General features: G+C 41.2%; 1 protein-coding gene across 1 annotated transcript in view; it reads right to left on the minus strand.

Moving 5' to 3' along the window:
- LOC311003444 (GTPase IMAP family member 7-like) overlaps positions 1-19867 on the minus strand; it is a gene marked incomplete at both ends in the record, with an annotated part of 47128 nt that extends 27261 nt beyond the window's left edge. The window contains one exon of the mRNA XM_083995211.1: positions 19783-19867. Within this exon, the coding sequence (XP_083851337.1) occupies positions 19783-19867 (85 nt within the window). The remainder of the gene's footprint in view (positions 1-19782) is intronic.
- Positions 19868-24276: the final 4409 nt, after the last annotated feature.

Raw genomic sequence — 24276 nt, forward strand, 5'->3', positions numbered from 1 at the left:
CCAGTGTCTAGTTGATGGAGAATTTTCAGATTTCCAGTTAACCAGGATACATTTTTCCAGGGCAGTACCCACAAGTAAAATAAAGTATTTCTTATAAAAGTTCACATTAACTGAGCTTGTGTCCCCCAGAATCCAAACTTTTGGGTCCTGTTCAATTTGAATTCCTGTTACCCTTGAGGTTAATTCAATGGCACGTTTCCAATATTCTTCTAATAGTGGGCAACTCCATAGCATGTGTAGAAGGTCACCATCGGCCACTTTACATCTCTGACATCTGGAGGAAATATTGCTGTCAATTTTATGTAACCTGTAGGGGGTATAGTAAGTCCTATGAAATGTATTAAATTGAATTTGTCTGTGTTTTGTGGAGATTAACACAGTTTGTGCTTGTTCCAATAGCTGATGCCATTTCTCCTCCTCATAAGCGCAGCCTAAGTCTACTTCCCATTTTCCTTTTGTAGATGTTTTATCATAAACAGGTAACTTTCCATTAATGATACGATATATAGAAGATATTATTCCTTTTGTTGTTGTTCTGACAACTTGACATAAAGACAATTTAAACTGTCATAGCAGACCTAATGGACAATTTTTTTTCAATTATGTCAAGTTCTCATAAGTGTTACCGAAGCTTTTAACATCACATTGAAGACAGACGAGCAGAGAGAAAAACCTCCTGAGACCTTAAACCTGTGTCTCCTGTTATAAACCTTCACCTTCAGCCTCATCTTCATCTTCATCAGTAAGAAAAGGAAAATATGAAAATGTGCATTTAACAAAAGAAATAAAAAGGAAGTGTAAATGCAGAGAAACCTCCAAGGCCGGCTCGTTGTCAAACTTCACAATAAAAGTCAAAGGTTTAAACTGTCAAAAGGTTTAGATTTTTAGTGTTGTTCCTTGAGAAACAAAGGTTTCACTGAAGCTTTTCAGAAAAAGTTGAGTTATTTAACTTTAAAAATCATCTTAATACAAACGGTTTGACTTTAAACATGAAGGACGAGAGCAAGTTTGTTCAAACAAAAACCGTAACGTCGACAGCGAACGCCTCCTGCAGCTGCAGACAAACACAGCTTCACCCTGTTGTGTTTCCTCATGTCACAGTGTGTGTGCTGATATTTACTGTCACCACACAGAGAGAAACCAGTGAAGCCTCATGGGAAAACACACAGAGAGAAAACAGTGAAGCATCATGGGAAAAGTCAAACCTCCACTTCCTGTTCCACGGCTTTTATTCATCTTTTTCATCCGTTTCCTTTGCAGTGATGTTGTACTATTTTATTCTCATATTAATTCATTTTTTTCCTATTTGCTAATCTTATTAAAGCTTTTTTTTTCTAAATCTATTCTGTTGTTTAATTATTGTTGCGTTGGAACTTTATCTCTTCATCTCTTTCTTTACTAATCCTCTGATAATTGATCCGAGGCGTTTCACTTTGTTCCCTGTTTTATTTTGAAAATCCTCACCAGCTCAGTCTGACTTCCCATGATGCATCTTCATGTAAAAGTCACTGCAAAGGTGATTTATCCCATCATGCATTGCAGCGTCTGATGGGAGGACGGTGACTGAGTTACCGTGGCTACGTCTGACCCAAGTGCCCTGAAGCCGCCACATGGAAAAGCTGTTCAAACAGTAACACTTTACAATAAGAATCCCTTTATTAAGGTTAGTTAGTACATTATTAAGCATTAATATATAAACTAATGTGTTAATTAATGCAGAGTAATGCATACATAATGATAACTAATTACATTATTCAACTTTTATTATTAACTAACTTCGAGTAGTAAACATGAATTCTTCTTACTAATATGCTACATTAATTAATGTGTTTCCTAATCCTAAGTAATACATAATAATGATTGTTAATATATCTGTAAACAGTTAATTAATGCTTAATAATATACTAACTAACATTAATTAAGGGACCCTTATTGTAAAGTGTTACCCAAATCTTTTTTCCGAACAACTTTTTCATGTTGCAGCTTCAGGAGGAACTGTAAACCCTCCCATACTGGTTTTGTTATAATGCATTTAAAGCAGATATCAGCTTCACGGCCGTTTCGGCTAATGCTGCGTTCAAGGCAGGCTTTTGAAACCGTAAGTTACAGCTTCAAGTCACAACTACGACTTGGTAGCGTTCCAGGTAACCCGTAGCTCGTGTTTTTACCATCCTGTTGTCTGTGAAAGTTCCCTATAACGGCCACTCGTAACTTCCGACCCGTGAACTCGTACCAGATCGAACTGGTATGACTTCACAGGAAGGAAAAACACAAAGTACGAGTTTCTTTGAACGCACCATGAGTTAGCAGCCCCCGCCCTTGTCAGGCATCAATTGGTCCTCGTGCTACGTCACCACATTCACGCGCATCCCTTGGCTGCACACACAGCCCTTCATGCCGTTCTCTCTCCTCATTGGATAACACTTGTATCCCACAAGGAAAATTTTCTCCTCGGGTTACAGCAGAGCAGAGTGACGGAGAGACTCGTGTTTAGGCTGAAATACTTCATGTAAGTGATTGCTGACGGAAAATAGGACTATTTAGGACTTATATTAACAAAAACATTCCACTGATATCTGCTTTAAGTTTTTAAGTTTTTTCTTTTGCAAATGTGCCAAAAAAAGAAGCCTGGACTCTAATTTATAATTCCTTTTCTTTATTGTTTCTCTGCTTTAATTCATGTTGAATTAAACTAATAGCCTATATTGCAGGTTATCTGGTTGTTTGGTGATGTTTGGTTTTCCTTCATGAATCCCTTAAATGATTTTGCACTTTTAAAGTAAACTACTTCATTTGTCACCTGTGTTGTTATCAGAGAGTTTGTATTTTTCAGTTGTTCAATAATAATAAAACCAAACGTAACATGAGTGAATGAAGAGCAGTGAGAAGACGGTTTGATGTTGGACTTTCACTGCAGCTGCTGGATTTGTTTCTAGTGTCACTTTAATCCACATTAGCTGCTCGGGTGGTGAAGGAACGGTGTGTGTGTGTGTGTGTGTGTGAGTGGGATTTAGTCTAATTAAACTACAGGGTGTGTGTGTTGGTGTGTGTGTGTGTGTGTGTGTGTGTGTGTGTGTGTGTGTGTGTGTGTGTGTGTGTGTGTGTGTGTGTGTGTGTGTGTGTGTGTGTGTGTGTGTGTGTGTGTGTGTTGTGGTAATGAAGGAACATGTCGCCCGGTGCAGCAGAGCGGCTCATGAAGTGTTTCTTCTCCTGCACAACAACGAAGCTCAGAGGAATCACACACATGATGATGTGAGACTGAGTGTGTGAGTGTGCATGCATGTGTGTGTGTGTGTGTGTGTGTGTGTGTGTGTGCATGTGTGTGTGTTTTTGTGTTTGTGTTTGTGCATGTGTGTGTGTGTGTGTGTGTGTGTACGCTCCATATGTTTAATGTATAGACTGTATATGTGTGTATATATGTGATGCCCTCAGCACAAAGTCTCCATCAGTGAGACACATGAGCAGCTTCCTCCAGCTGAGTCAGCCTCCTCTTCTTCCTCCTCCTCCTCCTCCTCCTCCTCCTCCTCCTCCTCCTCCTCTTCCTCCTGTAAACTGGGTGAAAAATTATTCTTTTCTTTTCTCTTTTTCTTTTCTTTTTTTACTCCTGGCCTCAGAGAGCAGTGGAGTCTGGTTGTGAAGCTTCAGGCGTTTTTTCCTCCGGCGTTAATTTCTGTCTTTGTGGCCACAGGCCCTTTGTAGGAGAATGTGTGTGTGCGTGTGTGTTTCTCTCTGTGCATGTGTGTGTGTGTGTGTGTGTGTGTGTGTGTGTGTGTGTGTGTGTGTGTGTGTGTGTGTGTGTGTGTGCGTGTGTGTGGCTTCTCGTTTTATTCACCTCAGCAAGAAACTACAACACAAACCTGTAGGTGTGACTGAACCAGACTGAAAGGAAGCTGGAGATAAAAACGTCAACGTGCAGCTCAGAGAGAAACAGAATCAAACTGTTTCATTCTGTTGTTTTTAAAGGGATAGTTCAACCTTTTGGCAAATTGGCCCATCACCATAATCCCTATAGTCATAGCAGTAGGTTCGTTACCTTTAATTGTCGGTGCAAGCTATTTTTAGAACGGCGGAGCAGAGCCGTGAGCTGCTCAGAGCTACGCTACGGAGGCTCATTATGGGATTTCTTGGTTTCCCTCATCATCAAACTCATCAAATACACAATCCAACAACTCCACAACGCTCTGGTGGACAAGTTGTGAGCTGCACATTCACCACGCTATGAGATAATAACACAACGTTACCACACAGAGTTGTTTTAGAGGGAAATACAGAGACTGTTGATGAAAAACTGTCCCTGAAGGCAACGTGCATCAGTGGTTTTGCATGAATTTCCCTCTAAAACAACTCTGTGTGGTAACGTTGTGTTATTTCTTGGTTATTTCTAGACATTACTATGCAAGAAATTGTTATTTCTTCGTTATTTCTAGACATTACTACACAATTAATTGTTATTTCTTGGTTATTTCTTGACATTACTATGCAATAAATTCTCATTTCTTGGCTATTTCTAGACATTATTGTTATTTCTTGGCTATTTCTTCACATTATCACCTAATTAACGGTCTGTAAATTAAAAAGTTACCAAAAATTCTTATATTATATGAAAATATAAAAAGACTTTATAGAGCAGAGTGAAACCAAACCACCAGACTAATAATGTGTGTTGTGACTTTATATTTCCTGAAGCTCCAGCTGTGTTCATGTGCAGATGTTTCTTTCTTCCTGGTTGCAGCCTGTTGACAATCAGCAGCAGCATCATGCGGAGCTGCACGTTCACTCATCCACGTAATGAGGCCGGTGATCGGTGACCGGTGATAGGCCGACGGCCTCGGTCTCCTCCGGCCGCCGGCCTATCACCGATCACCTATCGCCTTATTGATTCTATAGAGCAGAGAGCCACGGCCACGCTGGGATGGACTGATACTTATCCTGATGCGGCACAGCTCTGCTCCGTCTGCTGCCTCCTCTTCCTCCTCCTCCTCCTCCTCTTCCTCCTCCTCCTCCCCCAATCAGGAGGAAACTCTTGATGCTACACTGCAAAAAATCAAATATCTTACCAAGAATATTTGTCTTATTTCTAGTCAAAACTAATCTCATTCTACTTAAAATAAGACTCATCACATAAAAGCAGCTTGTTTTTAGACACTTTTTACTTCTTTCAAGCAGATTTTCACTTGACATAAGTAGAAAAATCTGATAGTGAAGCAAGTTTTTCTTTCTTATTACAAGCACAAAAACACTTCCTTTCACTGGCAGATTTTTCTACTTATTTCAAGTGAAAATTAGTTTGAAACAAGTGAAAATGATCTAAAAACAAGTTAATTTTTAGGTGATGAGTCTTATTTTAAGTGGAAAGAGATTAGTTTTGACTAGAAATGAGACATTTTGACAAGAAAGAAGACAAATATTCTTGGAAAGATTTTGAATTTTTGCAGTGTAATTATAGATTCATGATGTCACACTGCAAAAAAAAAAAAAAAAGGGGGGGGGGGGGTCTAAAAACATGATAAAAACACTAAATCTGAGGGAAAATGTAGCCTACTCAAAACAAGTGAAATTATCTGTCCATGCAGCAAGATAATTTCACTTGACAAGATTTCTGAAATTAAGATTGTTAAATCTAGAAATAAGCATGTCTACGGAGGTATTTGGAAGGCTTAAAATAAACCAAACATGCTGGTTTTAAAATGAGATTCAAAATAAGTGAAATATACTAAATATAAGCAATTACAAACTAAATCTTTCTTACTTTTAGCAAATTAAGCTGAAGATTAGTTAAGAAAAAGATCAAATTTAGAGAAAAATACTATAGTATTAGTGAAGAATGACTAAGATCTGTCTTAATCCAAGCAGGTTTATATTATATAAGGCTTACTTCATCTTAAAACTAAACCTTAAAACCTAAATCCTGCAGATTTGTGCGCGAGGCGTCGTCAGAGCTGTAGCTTCTTCTCCTTCTTCTCCTTTTCTTCTTTTCTTCCACCAGGTCCCACAGGTGTCGTCAGAGTGGAGGAACATATGGTCGTGATTAGAGGTTCAAGCACAAGGTTAATGAACACACACACACACACACACACACACACACACACACACACACACCTCAGCTCCTGATGAAGGGGAAGTGAAACCAGGGAGATAATTGACAGGAGAACACGTGAACGCAGCATCGATCCACTTAAACTGGTTTGACGTTCAGTCAGAGGTGTGTGTGTGTGTGTGTGTGTGTGTGTGTGTGTGTGTGTGTGTGTGTGTGTGTGTGTGTGTGTGTGTGTGTGTGTTTATCCTCCTTCTTCTTCTGAAACTCACCTTCATCTTCACCTGGAGCCTGAAACCTGAAGTTTTTATTCTTCATCAGACAAAAAAAATTCAGACACACACACTTGACTTGGCTGAGTTGCATAGCACGTTCATAAGACCTTTCATAAGGTGTTCGTAATGCATTCACAACGGCTTCATAAGGCATGACTTACATCGGGTTGCATTGCTATGGAATAACGGAATATATCAAAATAAAAGTCCCCTAATTGCACTTTGAAATCTAAGAACAAAATATAATTCAGCACCCTATCACAGCTGTTCATGAAGGCCTCAGAAAACAGTCACAAATGTAGTGTGTGACCCAGAGGTTTCATCAAAGATGCAAAATACCAACTCATACGTACAATCATGTTTGCAGAATTTATGCATTGTTTGTTCCTGTCGGCCAAAGTTGCCCAGACACTGAACCGTTCCAGTGGCAGCGTCACGTGTAATTCAGTTGTGAATCCTTCGCCAGCTGTTTAGTAAAGTGACAAGCAGAGTAACATTAAAAACCATCCATAATAGATTTACAAACAACTCCTGGCCCTTATGAACCTTCACTAACCGTATTGTAGGCTACTGTACGTGTGTTTTCAGGTGCAATTAGGGGACTTTTATTTTGAAAAAACTAAAAAACAGTTTGTTATTCCATAGCAATGCAACACAATGTGTGAAGTCAAGTGAGGTGTTAACATTATTTTTAGTTTAAACTCAGTATGAACATTTGATTTCATACATGAGGACATTTCAAAGTGTTTTACAGAGCAGCTGCATTAATAGAGCAACAACAACCAGCTGAAACAAAGTGTTGTACGGGAATAAGAATAGAACATAAGATATAAAACAATAACAAAGGTAAAACAATAAAAACAATATGAGTAGAGTCTGATGATGTTTGGTTAAAGCCGAGAAATAAAAGAAAAAGGGTTTTAAGACGAGTTTTAACAAAGGACGGTGGGAGACTTGTCTGATGAGCACAGGGAGGTCGTTCCATATAAAAGATAATAAAGGAATGAAAACACACACACACACACACACACACACAAACACACAGACACACACACACACACACACACACACACACAGACACACACACACACACACACACACACACACACACACACACACACACACACACACACACACACACACACAGCAGCCTTCAACACCTTGGTGTGTGTGTGTTTGTCTTGTTGATGACAGTTTATCGTCTCTGTTGTTTCTCACTTAACAACATTTTAAATTAAACAGTGAGATCGTCTGAAGTGTTCGATGATGATGATGATGATGATGATGCTTCATTCAAATGTAACTTTATTGTACATGAAACAAAAACAAAGAAAAACTTAAGCATCTAAAAACTCTGTTCTAATAAAAAGACGACTCGTTCAGACTTTGGGTCAAACTGCATCTGAGAAAACTCTTGTTATAATCACGTTAACTCACACAAACACAGATCTCATGTTAGCTCACACGCTAATAACATAAAACTCTTGGACTTGAACAAACATTAAAGATAGAAAATAAAAAACACAACCTCTGCCTGTTCTCAGATCAGTTTCTGCTGTTAATGAAACTTCTCACCTCGTTGTGTTTCAGTGTTTTTCTCTTCTCTTGTTAAATAAAATCCAGTTTCCCTCTGATTAGTTTAAAGGAATCTAAATTTATCTGCTGCTGCTGTTAAAGCTGCTGCTGCTGCTGCTGTTCTCACCCGTCTGAGTCAACACGAGGTGAGAAACTTCAGAACTAAAGTTTACAGCAGAAAATACACGAAGATTAAACTTTAGATAGTTTGGACGAGCTGGAAAAAACAACTACTGTGACATGTTTAGATTTTATTTCCCTGCTTCTTTTTATTTTTCTTCTTTTTTTTCTCTCTCTCTGTCTTTCACTGTTTTTATTGTTTTTAGACTAAACATCATTTTGGTCACGAACCAGATTCTGATTGAGTCATATTTTATATCAAACACTTTGATGTTGATGCATGTAAATGAATACGTGATTCATATTTATCGTATTGTTATTTTATTAATTCAGAACGAGCCTCCACTGAGGTAACAGTTACACAATTAAACATCACATCATGATCTAAAACAATAATATAAATATGAATTTCATAACACGAAACAAGAGAAACAAACAGCAGTAAAATCCATGAATGCACATGGAGGAGAGGAGGGTTAGCAACAACTTCAGACTTTAACACTAAAATATAAAGAGTTTTGATGACTCTCCAAACCCTTCCATGGCATGACGGTGAGTAGATGATTGGTGAAGTATCGATTTTGGGTGAAGTATCCCTTTAACATGTGTTTTCAGCAGCGGCGTGCACAGACTTTTTGAAGGGCAGGGGCGAAAAGGAAAGAAAAAGGGCACATATAGTGCGTCCTCGCCACTGAAGAGGGCACTTGTCTTTAACGCACGTTTTGGCTCCTAGGGGGAACTTTAGTGGGGGGGGCAACTTCACTTTTCATTTACACAAAATAATCAATGAAACCATTAATTAATCTGGCATTAATCTGACATATCCTACTGCTGTAACATGTTATGTCAAAATGTCATAAGTAAAGAATGTTATATCAAAATGTAACAAAAGCAAAAAGAAAAGAAAAGATTATGAAAAAGATTTTTATTCTGTGGGTAATGGGGGCGGGACTAGATCAGCTTTTGCTTCTCCCGCTTTCCCTTTCGGCCATGTGCATTGTATTATTTGAACTAAGATGAAGTGTGATGATGATGATTTTAATTGACATGCCCGAAATAAACAAATTGATTGATTGATTGATTGAATCTGCTCACTTTCTCCACCGGCGTGACGACGTAAGAAGACCGGTCGATCACCTCACCCGGCCGCTGCCTCTGAGATGAGCCGAGCAGCGAGCTAACGTTAGCTCCCGGTGGCTACTAGCTCTGCACTTCTCCCAAAACCTCGGAGCAAACTTCCAAACAGACGACAGTTGGATAAACTGACCACAGATTAGGACTCTAAACTGTGACTTTCTCGCATGCAAACATATTTAAAATTAATAAAGTGACGTTTACAGCGACTTTTAGCTGCTCTACTGCTAAGCTAGCAGTTAGCATAGCTTTGAAGCAATGGCGGGCACTGACAAGGAGAACAAGAACAAGAACAAGAACAAGAACAAGAGTCTGAAATAAGTTTCCTCGTGTTGATGCAGGTTCATCGTCAAACAGCAGCTCAGAGGCTGAGACACACACACACACACACACACACACACACACACACACACACACACACACACACACACACACATCCTCCCTCGGTGTGTTTACATTGAAGCTTCTCAGCAGCAGCAGGATTTACCTCTGTGAAGGTTACACACACACACACACACACACACACACACACACACACACCTACGCCTGCTAAACTTAATATCTCTTATAAACAAACTTAATTAGTGAGAAGTGATGTTCACAGGCTCAGTGTGTGTGTGTGTGTGTGTGTGTGTGTGTGTGTGTGAACAGCTGCTGATAATCACCTTACATTCCCAGATTGGTTAACGTGCAGGGGGGGGGGGGGGGGGGGGGTAGGTGCTGGTGGCTGGTGGGTGGTGGTTATTTTCAGCGTTGCCATGGTGAAAAGTTACTGATGGATGTTGTTGGGTTCGTGTGTTTCCAGTGCGTGTGAGCGACCAGCAGCAGCAGCCGGAGCTTCTGGGTAATTGATTCTATTTCTGCCGCCGATTGCTGGTAAAAAAAAACTAAAAAAAGTAAATGAAGCCGTGTGGAAAACAACACGTTATATCTGAACACGTGACCGAGGCGTGTTACTGTCACAGTCTGGAAACATCAACATGAAGTCACTTTATGAAAAGAAAACGACAGAAAAACTGTTCAGACACAAAAACATCTGATGAACTGGATGAACTCTCTTCCCTGCAGCGGCTTCGTATGGAAAGTCGACTCCAAACTATCCAAATCACCAACTAATTCACTTTAAAGGGATAGTTCACCCAAAATTCAAATTTCACTCATTATCTACTCACCCTCATGTGGACTAAGGGCTGGGAGAAATTGTCCCGAAAAAAAATTAAATAAGTCTATTTTTCATTTTGGGCGGCACGGTGGTGGTTAGCACTGTCGCCTCACAGCAAGAGGGTTCTGGGTTCGAACCCGCCGGCCGGCTGGAGCCCTTCTGTGTGGAGTTTGCATGTTCTCCCCGTGCATGCGTGGGTTCTCTCCCACAGTCCAAAGACATGCAGGTCAGGTTAATTGGTGACTCTAAATTGCCCATAGGTGTGAATGAGAGTGTGAATGGTTGTCTGTATGTGTTAGCCCTGCGATATACTGGCGACCTGTCCAGGGTGTACCCCGCCTCTCGCCCAAAGTCAGCTGAGATCTCCAGCTCACCCGTGACCCTAGTGCAGGATAAGCGGTATAGAAAATGAATGAATGAATATTTTTCAAGCTTGTTTGTAGCGGAAGCTCCTCTTCCCGGTTCATCCAAATTTGACGAACTGGGAAGCAACAAAACAAGCTTGAAAAATAGACTTATTTAATTTTTTTCGGGACAATTTTGCATTTCAATACAAGACGGACATTACATACGAGCAGCATGGAGGTATTTGGATGTTTTTTGGTGTGTCTTTTTGTTACGAAGACAGTTGGTATCCATTTGCAACCGTCATATGGACATGCACTGCTACGCCGAGACCCCCTGTAACTCAGAGAAGCCACGGAGGACTCTGAAACTTCTCCCAGCCCTTAGTCCACATGAGGGGGAGGAGATAATGAGTGACATTTCAATTCTGGGTGAACTATCCCTTTAATGATGATTCTCAAATCCATATAGGTGAGAAACAGCGTAAACTATTGCTGAGCGGCCTCACAGCTGCCAAAAAACTCCTATAGTGCAAAGATGGCTATATGCTGTATTCACTGTGCTTCAATAAAAAAGTTCTTCACAAAAAAGACACAAAAACATATAATAACTCTATATTCAGCAGGTCGCCGTGGAAACTGAAGACGGACAAGCTGCAAAACAAAACGAAACAGCAAAAACAACCACAACAACGAGCATGTAAAACCAGCGTGAAGCTTCACAGCTGTAACTCACAGTTTTAGTGCAAAACAGAAAAAATCTTTATCGTCCACAACGAGATCGTTTGGCTCCAGTTTGTCCATAAAAACACAAAGTACCACATCAACACACATCTACACACATCTACACAACGCTGTAAACACATCCATACACATCAGACACTCGGCAGTAAAAGCAGCTCACACATGCATCTGTGTTCGGAGCGTCGACGAGGAAACTGTTTCTGTAAATTCAAAGAATAAAAGTGAAGAAGTCGTCGTTCCCTCTGATTATAACAGACGCTCTTAAAGCCGGAGCTGTCCCTGAACGCCTCGCGATGCCTTCACTGCTTCACACACTTCTGGATAAACGAGAACTCACAGAATGATGATAAAAATACGTAATAATAATGATAATGAAAAGGCAGCGTTGAGTAGATCTGGAGGATCATAAGAGGTAATGAGCTGGTCGACTGCAGCTGCTGCTTTAATTCAGATTAATAGATTTAATGTTTAATGGATAAAATACAAGTTTAACTCTGATCAGTCGGTTTAACAGCTTTTCTGATATGAAACATTCAGGTTTAGGGGTAAAATAACCAAAAAACATGCTGAATAAAAATATGTTTTTATAAAAATGCAAAAAAGATAAAATAAAATGTGGATGAAATCTTCTGAAGTCATGAAACAACAAACACATGAAATGAATCTTCATGAAGTTTCACCACATTATTAATTTTGTTTTGCAGAAATTAACTCGATTTATTATTTTGAAAAGATGAATCAAAGCAAAAAATAAAAACAACAAAGCAGAGAAAATAAAAAGCTGATTCACTTTTAATCCTCGCTTATTTTCCTTCTCTCTCTTTTAATCTTTGTTTCCTTGTTGACTCTGCTGATGCACTGAGTCACTCGCTGATCAATAGATCAATAGATCAATACTACTGACTGGAATTTTAACATTTTAAATTTAACGAGCTGAATGAAGGTCTGAAGATTTTCATGTTTTTACTTTCAGACTCTTCTTCTGGAACTTTCATTCTCTTATTTCCTGTTTTATTTTGAAATATCTTGTGTGTCTCTGACTATCATGGATCTGCTCCTTGACACTGTGAGACTGACCGCCGGTAGCGCTTTGACACGGGTCCCGCTAATCGTTGAAAACAGCAGTGATACGTCTCCAAACCAGAAACATCTGTTACAACATCAGAAAAAGTCGCTCTTGACAAGGAAAAAAAGTGCGTGTCACGACTTCCTGTATCTGGCCCTTCAAATTAAAAGCCCTATAGCCTTTCACATACAGTTCAGTCATATTGATTTTAACTTTGGCTAATTTTGACAAGATAGGGCTCCAAATGTTTGTTTGTTTTTTTTCCCTGCGACCAATCAACCAATGATTTTGGTCGGCTAATGTTTTTTTGGTCGACTATTTTGCTACCAAAATCTCTTCTTTTTTTAACCTTAAAATATTCAAATTGAATTGAATCTAATCGTGTATCGAACCGTGGGTCAGAAATCAAGATACGAATCGAATCGTGACTTTGGTGTATCGTTACAGGCCTAATCCAGGTGGTTCCTGATATTTCCTGCTGCTGGTTCCTGCTGGTTCTAGATCCTGAGTTTCTGGCCTGTGGATTTCTTGCGGTCCCGTTCTGATCGGACCAATCGATCGTTTATTCAGTACTACTCAGTGTGGTGGCGTGTCACTGTGACCTTTGACCCCTGCAGCAGCTCCACATGCAGCTTTAATCGTCTGCACCGATGTTAGAATAAAACATCCTGACGTTTCACTAATTAACAGTTTTGTATCAACAACAGATTAAAAAACATTGTTGTGTAAAGTTTTATTAAGAACAAACCAAACAAACAACTTCTTACTAATTAACGAACGCTCACGACATGATCTCTCTCCGTGGCCGCTCAGCGCGGCGCTAACACACGTTAGCGTCCTGTCGGTGACTCAGCCCCGCTGCATTGTGGGTAGTAGCACCGGGTCGCTCGGTGCAGGCAGAGAGAAGATAAACAGAAATAATAAGTGTTAATGTTGCTGCTGGTGGCGATGACTCATCCGTCTCCGTGGCGATGATGAAGATGAAGATGAAGATGATGATGATGATGATTCATCTCGCTGCGTGGTGTGTTCACTGAGCGGCAGCGGCTCGGGAGAACTCAGCGCTGAGTTTTTAATTCGAGGCCGTTTGTGTTTTTATTTTATTTTCACACAGAGTCTCTGTGGATTCTGTGGCGACATGTGGTCGCGGTGAACCGGGGGCCACTCCGACACCTGTTCGATTCCCTCACACATCACCAGCAGCCACAGTGTTGCAGCTGAACAGACCTGATGGAGACAGAGAGAGAGAGAAACCAGAGCTCCGACTGCAGCTTCTCACTGTTTATCCACCACAATATGTGTCTGTGGTAACCCTTTAATTCACAGGCCAGTAATTATGTGATAATATCTAGAAATAGCCTAGAAATAACGGTCAGTTTCCATAGTAATGTTGAGAAATATAGACAAGAAATAACGATTGAACGTGTAGAAATCGCTTAGAAATAAAATTCTGGCTTTTCCCAAAAAATTCAAAGCATGAAAAGCACATGTAGTCTTTTGCCGTTTTGAAAAACATGACATTAGTATGAAAGGGACCGTTATTTCTAGGCTGTTTCTGGACATTATCACGTAATAAACGGCCTGTAAATTCAAGGGTTACCAAATAGAGTTGATCCGGTCTGACGTCAAAACCCTGAAGTTCATCACGTTATTTCTGCTTTGTGTTCTGGATGATAAAAGGACAAAAGACCAGTTTCTGCTCCTTCAGAGTTTAGTTGTCAGTGAGATAATCTCCACATATGAACTCCTTTTCTACCGTATCTGAAGCTTAATGCCACGTCCAGAAGTAAAAAGCTAACGTTAGGCTTTAACGGACTACTACACCTCACCACCACTAAGCTTTCCACTGGTTCCAGCTGCTTTATGTTAAAAACATTCATGTCTAATGGGGAAATGGGACAGTTTCTACTTGTTGAAGAGTCATAAATAACATCAGATAACCTCCATAAGACACTCTGGCAGACAACTACACGGGTGGAAATACATACATCGTGGTGCGTGCTACAGTTTCTAAAACAAAGTATTCTGGTGGACAGCAGCGGTCAGGATATAACAGCGCAACTTCATGGATGGATTCTGTTTCTTTTCTTCTTCTACCATTTCTTTTCTTTTCTCTTTTTGAATTTAAAATATCATTGTGCAAATACAGTATGTGATCAGATCTCAATCGGATCTCAATGTGGACACAAGTTAATGCCTAGTGTAAATGGGGTGAAAGAAACAAAATGGCAGGAAGTCGTATTGTGTGAAGTTTTACTCTCTGTTCAGGGCTCCAGAATTTGAGACAGACCAAATACATTTTTCATCTAGGCTACAACTTTTAAATTTGCCTTATTTATTTATTTTTATCACTGGTGAAATGTGGAAGAGGCGACTCAGGAGTCGACTGTGAATGAAAAAGAAATGTGAATATTCTTTTTGCAAGTTGATTTGCAGTCTGACCCCCGAAGTGTTCTGCTTGTGCTCCTAAAATGTAAAGTGAAAAATGTAAAACCAGTTAGTCTGGAGTCTGGATCTCTGCTGTTGAAAGGCGTTTACCTGCCGACCTCGGCCTCCAGAGACAGGAAGTCCACCGTCCGTCACCTCTTCACTGATTGGATGGATTTGAGTGGAGCCGTTAACATCATCGACCAAAACGCTGTCAGCTGTCAGACGCACGACGGCAGAAACCTGCAAACAAAACCATCAGAGAGACGGACGACAGCAGCTAGGAGGTCACATGACTGAGGAGACTCAGGGTCAAAACAACACACACACTCCTCTGTAACCATGGTGATGGAGGTGAAGATGCTCCACGACAGAGATCACCCGGAGTGGGCGTGGCCAGCTGCAACACACAACACACAACACACATATCAAGGTGTTTGACTGAAGACAAAATGAAGATCTGTGATCAACAACATGAGATGATGAAGCTTCAGAAACACTGAGGGCCGGATCTACTAAAGGATTGCGCGTATTAAAACGTGTGCAAACTTGACTGCACGCACAAACACATGGTGAAGCTGATCTACTAACCGGGCGCACAGAGGACTGCGTCTCTGCAATCCATCCAATCCATGACTATGCAAATATGGGCGTTTCTGCCAGAACATGCAAAATACTGGGAGTAGTAGATGCAAATAGATTTATTTAGCGCAGGCAATGTGATTTGCCAAACCTGAAACAGATTTGTGTCTTTATTTAGCACGTTTGAAAGGCAAGTGTTATCTGGCACAGCTTTGCCACAAATGGCTGCGGATACTGAATTAATACCTTGCAGAGCAAAAGTTGTTATATCTCTGCATTTCCTCGCGTCCAGGTCATTCCAGCTCTCTGTCCAAACTCTCCATGGAGGGAAGGATTACCACGCGCAAAACCCTCATTAGGGCCGCGGGCAATCGCACCGGGCACTGGTCCCAACAGCTAGCTGCGGTGCGATTGCCCGCTGTTATTGTGTGGATTTTTTCTTATTTTTCATCTTCCGGACGCTTTTTCGATTCGCTACTAGTCCTGCAACTCGAAGAAAAAATTTATATATCAAAACGTGTGTCTTGATCGGGATCGGTGTGCTATTACTTTTCTCATCGTTGCGAAAAACTGCGCAAAATTTTTGCATGTAAGTCAATGGGACGGGCGGAAAAAAAAGAGCGAAAAAGACCAATCATTGGAGTTTAACAAACGTCTACTGCTCAGGCATACTTTCACCTAGAGACTCCATTTAAACTTTAAACAGTAGACACAAGTCTTGTGTATTGTCGTATTACTCCACGTTTTGATAGGTCATATAGTTTTTGATCAATCCCTGATCAATGACCATGATCATTTTCGGAGAAATTATGAGATTATAATGGTTGTGTATTGCACGGAATGTTCGTGTCAGAGCGCGTGACATCATCGGTTAGAGTGGGAGAGATGCCAGAAAAACTCCAGATTTTTTCTCTTTCCAAACTCGGCCCGGCCACAATTTACACTCTACACACATGATTTTTTCAGATAATAATTTTTTGATCTGTGTTTTGTTCTGATAGGAGTTACCGTTTTCTCACCCTAAGCCTAATTGTGAGACCGGTGCAGAGGCAGAAAATGGCTCTTTTTCTCCACGTTTCTGTCTGTCTCAGCCTGCGGGGGCCCCTATCGCCGTGGTAACCTCTTTGATCCTCAGGCCAGAGCTCGTTAACTTCATAAACAATCCACCTGGCGCTCGTTTAAATGTTTATAAACACAGACACAGCTAAATCAGACTGACACAGGATGCAGCTACTAACTAACTATGTGTCAAGTCAGTCACACACACACACACAGACTCTAGAGCCAGCTTCATGTGATTACAGTCACACACACACACACACACACAGACTCTAGAGCCAGCTTCATGTGATTACAGTCACACACACACACACACACAAACACACACACACACACACACACACACACACACACACACACACACACCTTCATGTGATTAAAACACAGTTAACGTGCAACAGAATTTAAACTTAAACCATGATTTAATCTGGTTTTAAAGTTAAACCTTGTTGGTGTCAAATGCGTCAAATGCCTCTCGTGGGAGCAGCTGATAGAGTCCCCCCCAGCTGAAAGCAGCCCACCCCACCAGCCAGAGGGTCCAGGACCATAGGGACTGCAGTGGAGGAAGGCTGCCTTAACACCCTGCACAATGGCACCCAGTACACAGAAGTTAGACAGGACCAGTCAGCCCATCACCTGGTCCGTTCAACAAATCAGTTTATGCTACTGTGATTTATGTAGCCTAGTTAAATACTACAGTAATCATCATAGTGTATTGGCAGGAAAGACCATTTAAATCTGTATCAAATATCGATTAATGAATTAATCGATAATTTGCATGTTGGTCTTGGTTAAGTACCACCTTGAAAAAAAAACAATGTTTTGTTGCTTAAGCTATTCAGTCATTCAATGGTATACTAAAATCCATGTGAAAAAAATGCTTCTCACTGTTCTCAGGTCAAATAAACACACACACACACACACACACACACACACACACACACACACACACACACACACACACACACACACACACACACACACACACACACACACACACACACACAGTTAACCTAATGTGATTACAGCTCCTCCATATCAGTGCTTATAGAAAGATGATCATGTGTCTGTCTGATCAGCTCTGTCTTGACCTTAAGATCGTGGGTTTGATTCCCATGTTGACAGAGATGGCACAACCCGCAGTAGCCGTGGCCCATTCAAAATTTCCCGAGAGGAAATTTTCTAGTTTAAATACTGCGGTTTTCACGTGTTTTCATTTAGTGTGTTACTCTTAGTACTGTAGATCACCTGTTTTTTGTGCGCTAACCAAACACGCAAAATTTTACTAGAAGCACGCAATTTAGCGCCCGTAGATCAGGCCCTGAGAGTCCAACGTTTCACTTTACAGAGACAGGAAAGATGAAAATAAACCTTCAGACTTTTCTCTTCTTTCCTCTTGTTAAAGATGAAAAAAACTATTTTCTATGTGAAACACTTGGATTTTCATTTGTGCTCAAACACATCGTCTACACACAACACAGAACCGAGCCTCAGAGGCTAGAACACACACACACACACACACACACAACCCGGTCCAAGTCATAAACCTGTGAGTTTCATAAACGCTCCAATCGGGAGCTTTGGCCGGTGCTGTGCTGTTTCTCGTTAACAGTAAATAGCGTCACCGGGTCCGGGAGGTGAAATTACACTCCATCACGGCCGAGAGCTCATTAAAAATGGATATGAGTGGTTGACTAACAGTAGCTCCCAGGCTGGGAAGTGTCAACGGGCCCCGCCGCTTTTCCCTCCATGTTGTAAAAAATTCAAGCTGATGTGACACAGCGGGCACATTGGTGCCAGACGCGCTCGCTGATTTATGCCTCTCATTTCCAGTAGGAGACGTTTTAAGTGAAAGCAAAAGGGAATTTGCCAATTTTACAGCGACACTGCAGAGAAAGAGAAAGAGGAGGAGGAGGAGAAAGAGGAGAAACTAGGTGGAGGAGAGGCAGCAACGCCTGAACGCCTCATCTGTCGTCAAAAAATATATTTTTGTGTCTTTAAGGGTTGAAACTAAAAGGAAACTAAACCAGAAGAGGAGGAGGAACATGTCTGAGTTTAAGGTGAGACACTACAGGTGAATAAGTAAAATAAAAACCTTAATGTGGATTTTCTACCTTTTTTCCCCCTCTAGTCTGAAAGAAGACATGTTAGAGAAGCAAAATAGCAAAAGAAACAATGTTTTTGCCTGTAATGTCTCACCTTAGAGTCAAAAATATAAGAAACAAGACAGATGATTTGTCTTTTTAGGGTTAGGGTTAGTTGGGCAAACGTGTCTTATTCTGCATTAATCTGCAGTAGATCTGATTTTGCATGAAGTTTGCATGAACAGAAACATACTGACATTGAGACAGTTAACTAATTTGCATACATTTCCAGAACTGAAATCTGAACAATGGATAAAGCTACTTTCAAAATGCTTGTTTTATCTTGTTGACACATTAGAGTCTTTAGTTTTTACAGAGGAGGATTGTGGATATCTCTTTTTATCACTCTAAAACAGCCCTAAAACATCTAATGTCTCCATGTTTTTAGTACTAAAATGTTGTATAAATGAGGCTGTGAATGATATATCAACAATCCCCTCTGTAAAAACCTTCAGAATATAGAAAGGGATCAAAGTGGAAGGTTTGGTGTCTGGAAGTGCTGCTGAAGTGGAGATTTCTAGCTCAGAGTCTGAGTCTGAAAAACTCTTTCTGAGGAAACGGCCTTCAAAGACTTCGACTGTAAAATTACATTGTTAATGTAAATCCTAGGAAATGACATCATTGTTCAGGAGAGAGAGAGCTTTACAATGACACCTGACATGAGAATAACTCCTGGTGAATTTAGGAGAAATCTACAGATGAAAGAGACAAAATTAATGTGGATTTTCTACCTTTTTTCCCCCTCTGGTCTGAAAGAAGATGTGTTAAAGAAGCAAAATAGCAAAAGAAACAATGTTTTTTGCCTGCAGTGTCTCACCTTAGAGTCAAAAATATAAGAAACAAGAAAGATGATTTGTCTTTTTATTCCATAAAGGAAGGAAACAGCACATCTGCACGTTATAAAGTTGGACACTCGTCTCTTATTCTGCATCAATCTGCAGTTTTGCATTTTAAACTCTTGTATTTTTTATCCAGATGCTCGTGCAGTCGGTGCTTTAACAACCTGTTTTCCTGTGTGACAGAGTGTTTCCTCTCTGTTGCAGCAGCAGAGAGACAGAGAGTTAATGATGCAGCCGCTCTGATTTGTCTTCTCTCTACAGGTGAGTCGGCTCACACCTGTAGAGTCTCTGCTCCTGTTCTCCTCCTCCTCCTCCTCTTCCTTCTCCTCGCTGCTGCAGTATAGTTTCTCTGTGGTTGCCATGGTGACGCAGCCAGTTGAATACGTAAAAAAACATAAAAAAAGCAAATTTTTTGTGTCCACAGCCGCCAAGGTCTGCTGCTTTTATTCTGAAAAACAAGAGACAGAGAGAGAGAAGAGAGAAGAGACTTCCTGTGACAAACTCCTCTGTCGCCTCCATTTGTCACATGTTGCATCTCATCAGATACACAACGACGTCTGCAGGGAGAGTGTGTGTGTGTGTGTGTGTGTGTGTGTGTGTAGGTGGTCCACACACACACACACACAGTCAGCTGGATGACAGAATAAAGGAGAATAAATCACAGACAGATGTTGAGCTTCTTGGCGACGAGGCCGCACTCATTAATCACAACTTATCAGCTGCTATCAGAGGAAGAGGAGGAGGAGGAGGAGGAGGAGGAGGAGGAGGAGGAAGAAGAGGAGGATTAAGAGGGGGAGGAGGAGGAGGAGGAGGAGGAGGAGGAGGATGGACAGGCTTTAAGACATCCAGTAATAATAATAATGTCTTACACATTCATGTAGAGCTTTACAGAAACCGTTATTCACTCCCCTCTGACCACAAAACATTCATACACATTCACACGAGGTGAGGTGGGTAAGATGTCTTTAAGGACACTACGACATCAACTGGGACGGAGTGGGATTCGAACCGCCGACCCTCTGATTAATGGACGAGTCTGCAGCTGCTGCTACGGCCTCAGTATCATCCACACTGTGTCTCTTACTGTGTGTTCACACTAGAGGCTGACACGGGAGTGTTTTTTCAATCCCGTCCCGTCCCGCTCCCGCAAAAAAATTCCCGTGACAAAGTAAAAAAAAAATCCTGTCCCGTTCAAATCCCGAATAAATCACTCCCGAACCCGTCCTGTTCCCGATTTTTTCTATGAACACAGTCATCATGTAAACGATTGTGTTGACAGACACAGATCCCCCCCCCCCCCCCCCTCCCCTCTCAGCGCACCGCAGGCTGAATGACAGACAAAACAAGACGGTAGATTGACGTCACGTCTACCGTCTTGGTTTTTTTTTTATTTCAATTAGCGATAATGAACGCCCTCCTCCTCCTTTCTCTCTCCCTCTCTCTCCTTTTCTTTCTTTCTTTTTTGCTTGTCTGCATCAGCTGTTTAATGCGAGGTGGAGATTACGCCGCCGCCGCATCAGCTGACTCCTCTGAGTCAGTCTGACTGGCCGAAAACGTTTCCCTACCGGTATGTTGATTTAGGTACACCGCTACGGAGCCAGGACAGTGATCACTGAGGGTGTGCAGTGTGCATCAGTCCACACACTTAAAACTTTTGGACCGTTTTGAGCGCACCATCCGTAGCACTGCCTGGCTTGTGCTTCTTTGAATGTCGTGCTTTGACTCCCGGTCCCGTTCACTCCCGTTTACATTTTTACCCGTCACGTCCCGATCACGTGATTCAAAATAAATTGACTCCCGAATCACGGGAATCCCGCGGGAATCCCGTGTCCCGCGGGAATCCCGATAAAATGTCAGCCTCTAGTTCACACCAAAAGCTTCCAAAGCGGCAAAAACACTCAAGGGTTACTTAGCTTCAGACAAGACAAGACAGCTTCCACAGCGACAAATATTTTCAGCCGATTTGGCCGCTTGTCACGTGACTGACGTCAAAGTTCGATCACGCTGGTCATTGGGGAGCCGAAGGTCAAAAAAAAGTAAACAAAAGGAGCCGAAGGATGTCTCTATCGCGTCATAGCTAATTACCATAAAGTTAACCAGGGCTCAACTTCTCGTCTGGTGAAGTTTTGGAAGCGCGGCGACGCCGGTTGACACTTTGGTGGCTCAGTGTCGCTGGACTCTTGTTGAAAATAAATTGACTTCCGGCGTTTTGAGGCTTTGGAAGCTTTTGGTTTGAACGCACAGTTAGGCTACGTGTTTACATGGAAACCATCTGAACAGAAAACACAAAGTGGCGTTGTGTTCTCACTTTTTATTCTGCGTATAGACAAGCGCTTTGGGGGGAAATCTGCGTGCACACGGTGACGCGAAAGTTTGTGGAATCAGACTTTTTTGCATTTTACCCATTAGACAGGAATGCGACGGTGCAGCGTTTTTAAGATTTCCTTCGCCGACTAAACGAAAGACACATCGGATAAAATGAGTCGTAACTCACTCACACTGATCTTCAGTCCAGCTTCACTTTACACACAGCTGCAGATTGTTAGCATCGTTAGCATCGTTAGCTCAGAGATGAACAACACTCTGATAAACGACACAACAGGAGCGAAGGAGCTTCATGATGTCAGAGATCTGGGGGTCAGGACGGAGGAGAGAGGGAGAGGAGAAGAGGAAGAAGCAGTTTTTCTTCTGTAAATGACACTCTTTTCTTTCTTTCTTTCTTTTTTCTAATCGATGTCCAGAAGTTTAAAGTGTGAAAGTTTTTTTCTTTTTCTATCTGCAGCAGCAGCTTTAATGAGCTCTTCACACCTCGCGTTCAGTTTTATTAACAGGCTCAGAGAGGAGGCAGAGAGGAGCTGGTCTGAACTGGTCTGTAGTGGTCTGTACTGGTCTGAGCTGGTCTGAACTGGTCTGAACTGGTCTGAACTGGTCTGTACTGGTCTGTTCTGGTCTGTTCTGGTCTGTACTGGTCTGTACTGGTCTGAACTGGTCTGAACTGGTCTGTACTGGTCTGAACTGGTCTGTGCTGGTCTGTGCTGGTCTGTACTGGTCTGAACTGGTCTGTACTGGTCTGAGCTGGTCTGTACTGGTCTGAACTGGTCTGTACTGATTTGTACACTGCAAAAACTCAACTATCTTACCAAGAATATTTGTCTTATTTCTTGTCAAAATCTCATTTCTAGTCAAAACAAATCTCTTTCCACTTAAAATAAGACTCATCACATTTAAAGGCAGCTTGTTTTTAGACACTTTTTACTTCTTTAAAGCAAATTATTTGTGCTTGTAATAAGGAAGAAAAACTTGCTCCACTATCAGATTTTTCTACTTATTTCAAGTGAAAATTAGTTTGAAACAAGTGAAAATGATCTAAAAACAAGTTAATTTTTAGGTGATGAGTCTTATTTTAAGTGGAAAGAGATTAGTTTTGACTAGAAATGAGACATTTTGACAAGAAATAAGACAAATATTCTTGGACAGATTTTGAGTTTTTGCAGTGTACTGGTCTGTACTGGTCTGTAGTGGTCTGAACAGGTCTGAACTCATCAAACTCAGTCTGTCGGCTGCAGGATGATGTGACTCTGCCCCCCCCCCCCCCCCCAACATCAACATATTTCTGCTTTTCTTGGAGCTGCAGTCGTCAGATCAATGAAAAGCCTCTTAGAGCTGCTGCACTCTCAACATCTGCTATCGAACCGCCGCTTTTAGACCCATCCAAAAGTGCAAGACATTTTTCTCTTTCTGTGCCGCCGCCGCCACTGCTGCTCTGAGTGTGTGTGTGTGTGTGTGTGTGTGTGTGTGTGTGTGTGTGTGTGTGTGTGTGTGTGTGTGTGTGTGTGTGTGTGTGTGTTTCACCTTCTCTTTATATATTCATCCATGATATTCGAAGCCAGAATCATGTTATATTAAGAAGGCAGCAGCTCAGACTTTGACTTTTATTGATAGGAAAAAGAGAATCTGTGAGTCTGCCATGTTCAGTATGATAATAATAATAATATTCATAATAATAATGATAATAATGATAGTAATGATAATAATGGAGCCTTGTTGTGTGGTGTGCAGCTCCCACAGCAACAGATCAGTGAGAGAGTTTCACTACTATCAGTGTAATTAGCGTTAATTTACACATCAGGCTGCGTTCACAACAACAGCTCTCTGCTCTCCGATCCAATTACATCTGACAATTTAACGACGTTTCTCAAGTCGGAGTTTCTAATACTTTTCATTTCTGTTAATTGACTGTAAATTGAATTGAATCAAACGTTGGAGCTCCGTTTTTAATTCTGTCACGTTGTCAAAATGGAGTCAGTCGACTTCGTCTTCGTTTGTCTCTGAGCTCCTTCGCTTCCTGTTGTCAGTCCACGTCATGTTCGTTAAACTTCAATCGATGGAAACTCTGAAAGTTTAGTTTCATCTCAGTCACAGGAAACTACAGTAACTTCATCATTTTATATAAATATAGTTAATATCTATCATTTTTCCAGCCCAGTTTAGATGAAACGAGGCAGCTAAACAGTAGCTAAAACAAAGATTTCTTCTCAAACACATATTATTTTGATTATGCACAGGGAAAAACAAAGATTAAATTATTCTGTTAAAGTATTTAAATTACTGATTAGCCTATACTCCTTTTAAAAGTAGCCTATGTTACTGTTCTGATTACCCCAACACTGCTTCTAGATCCTTGTTTTTTGCCCAAGCTGCAGCGAGCCGACCCCTCAGGTCCGCTGTAGTTCTGCATTTTGGCAAATTCGCTCATTGCCATATTCCCTAT

Source organism: Trachurus trachurus (genome assembly GCF_905171665.1).
Source record: "Trachurus trachurus genome assembly, chromosome: 20".
In the NCBI taxonomy this organism is placed as follows: domain Eukaryota; kingdom Metazoa; phylum Chordata; class Actinopteri; order Carangiformes; family Carangidae; genus Trachurus; species Trachurus trachurus.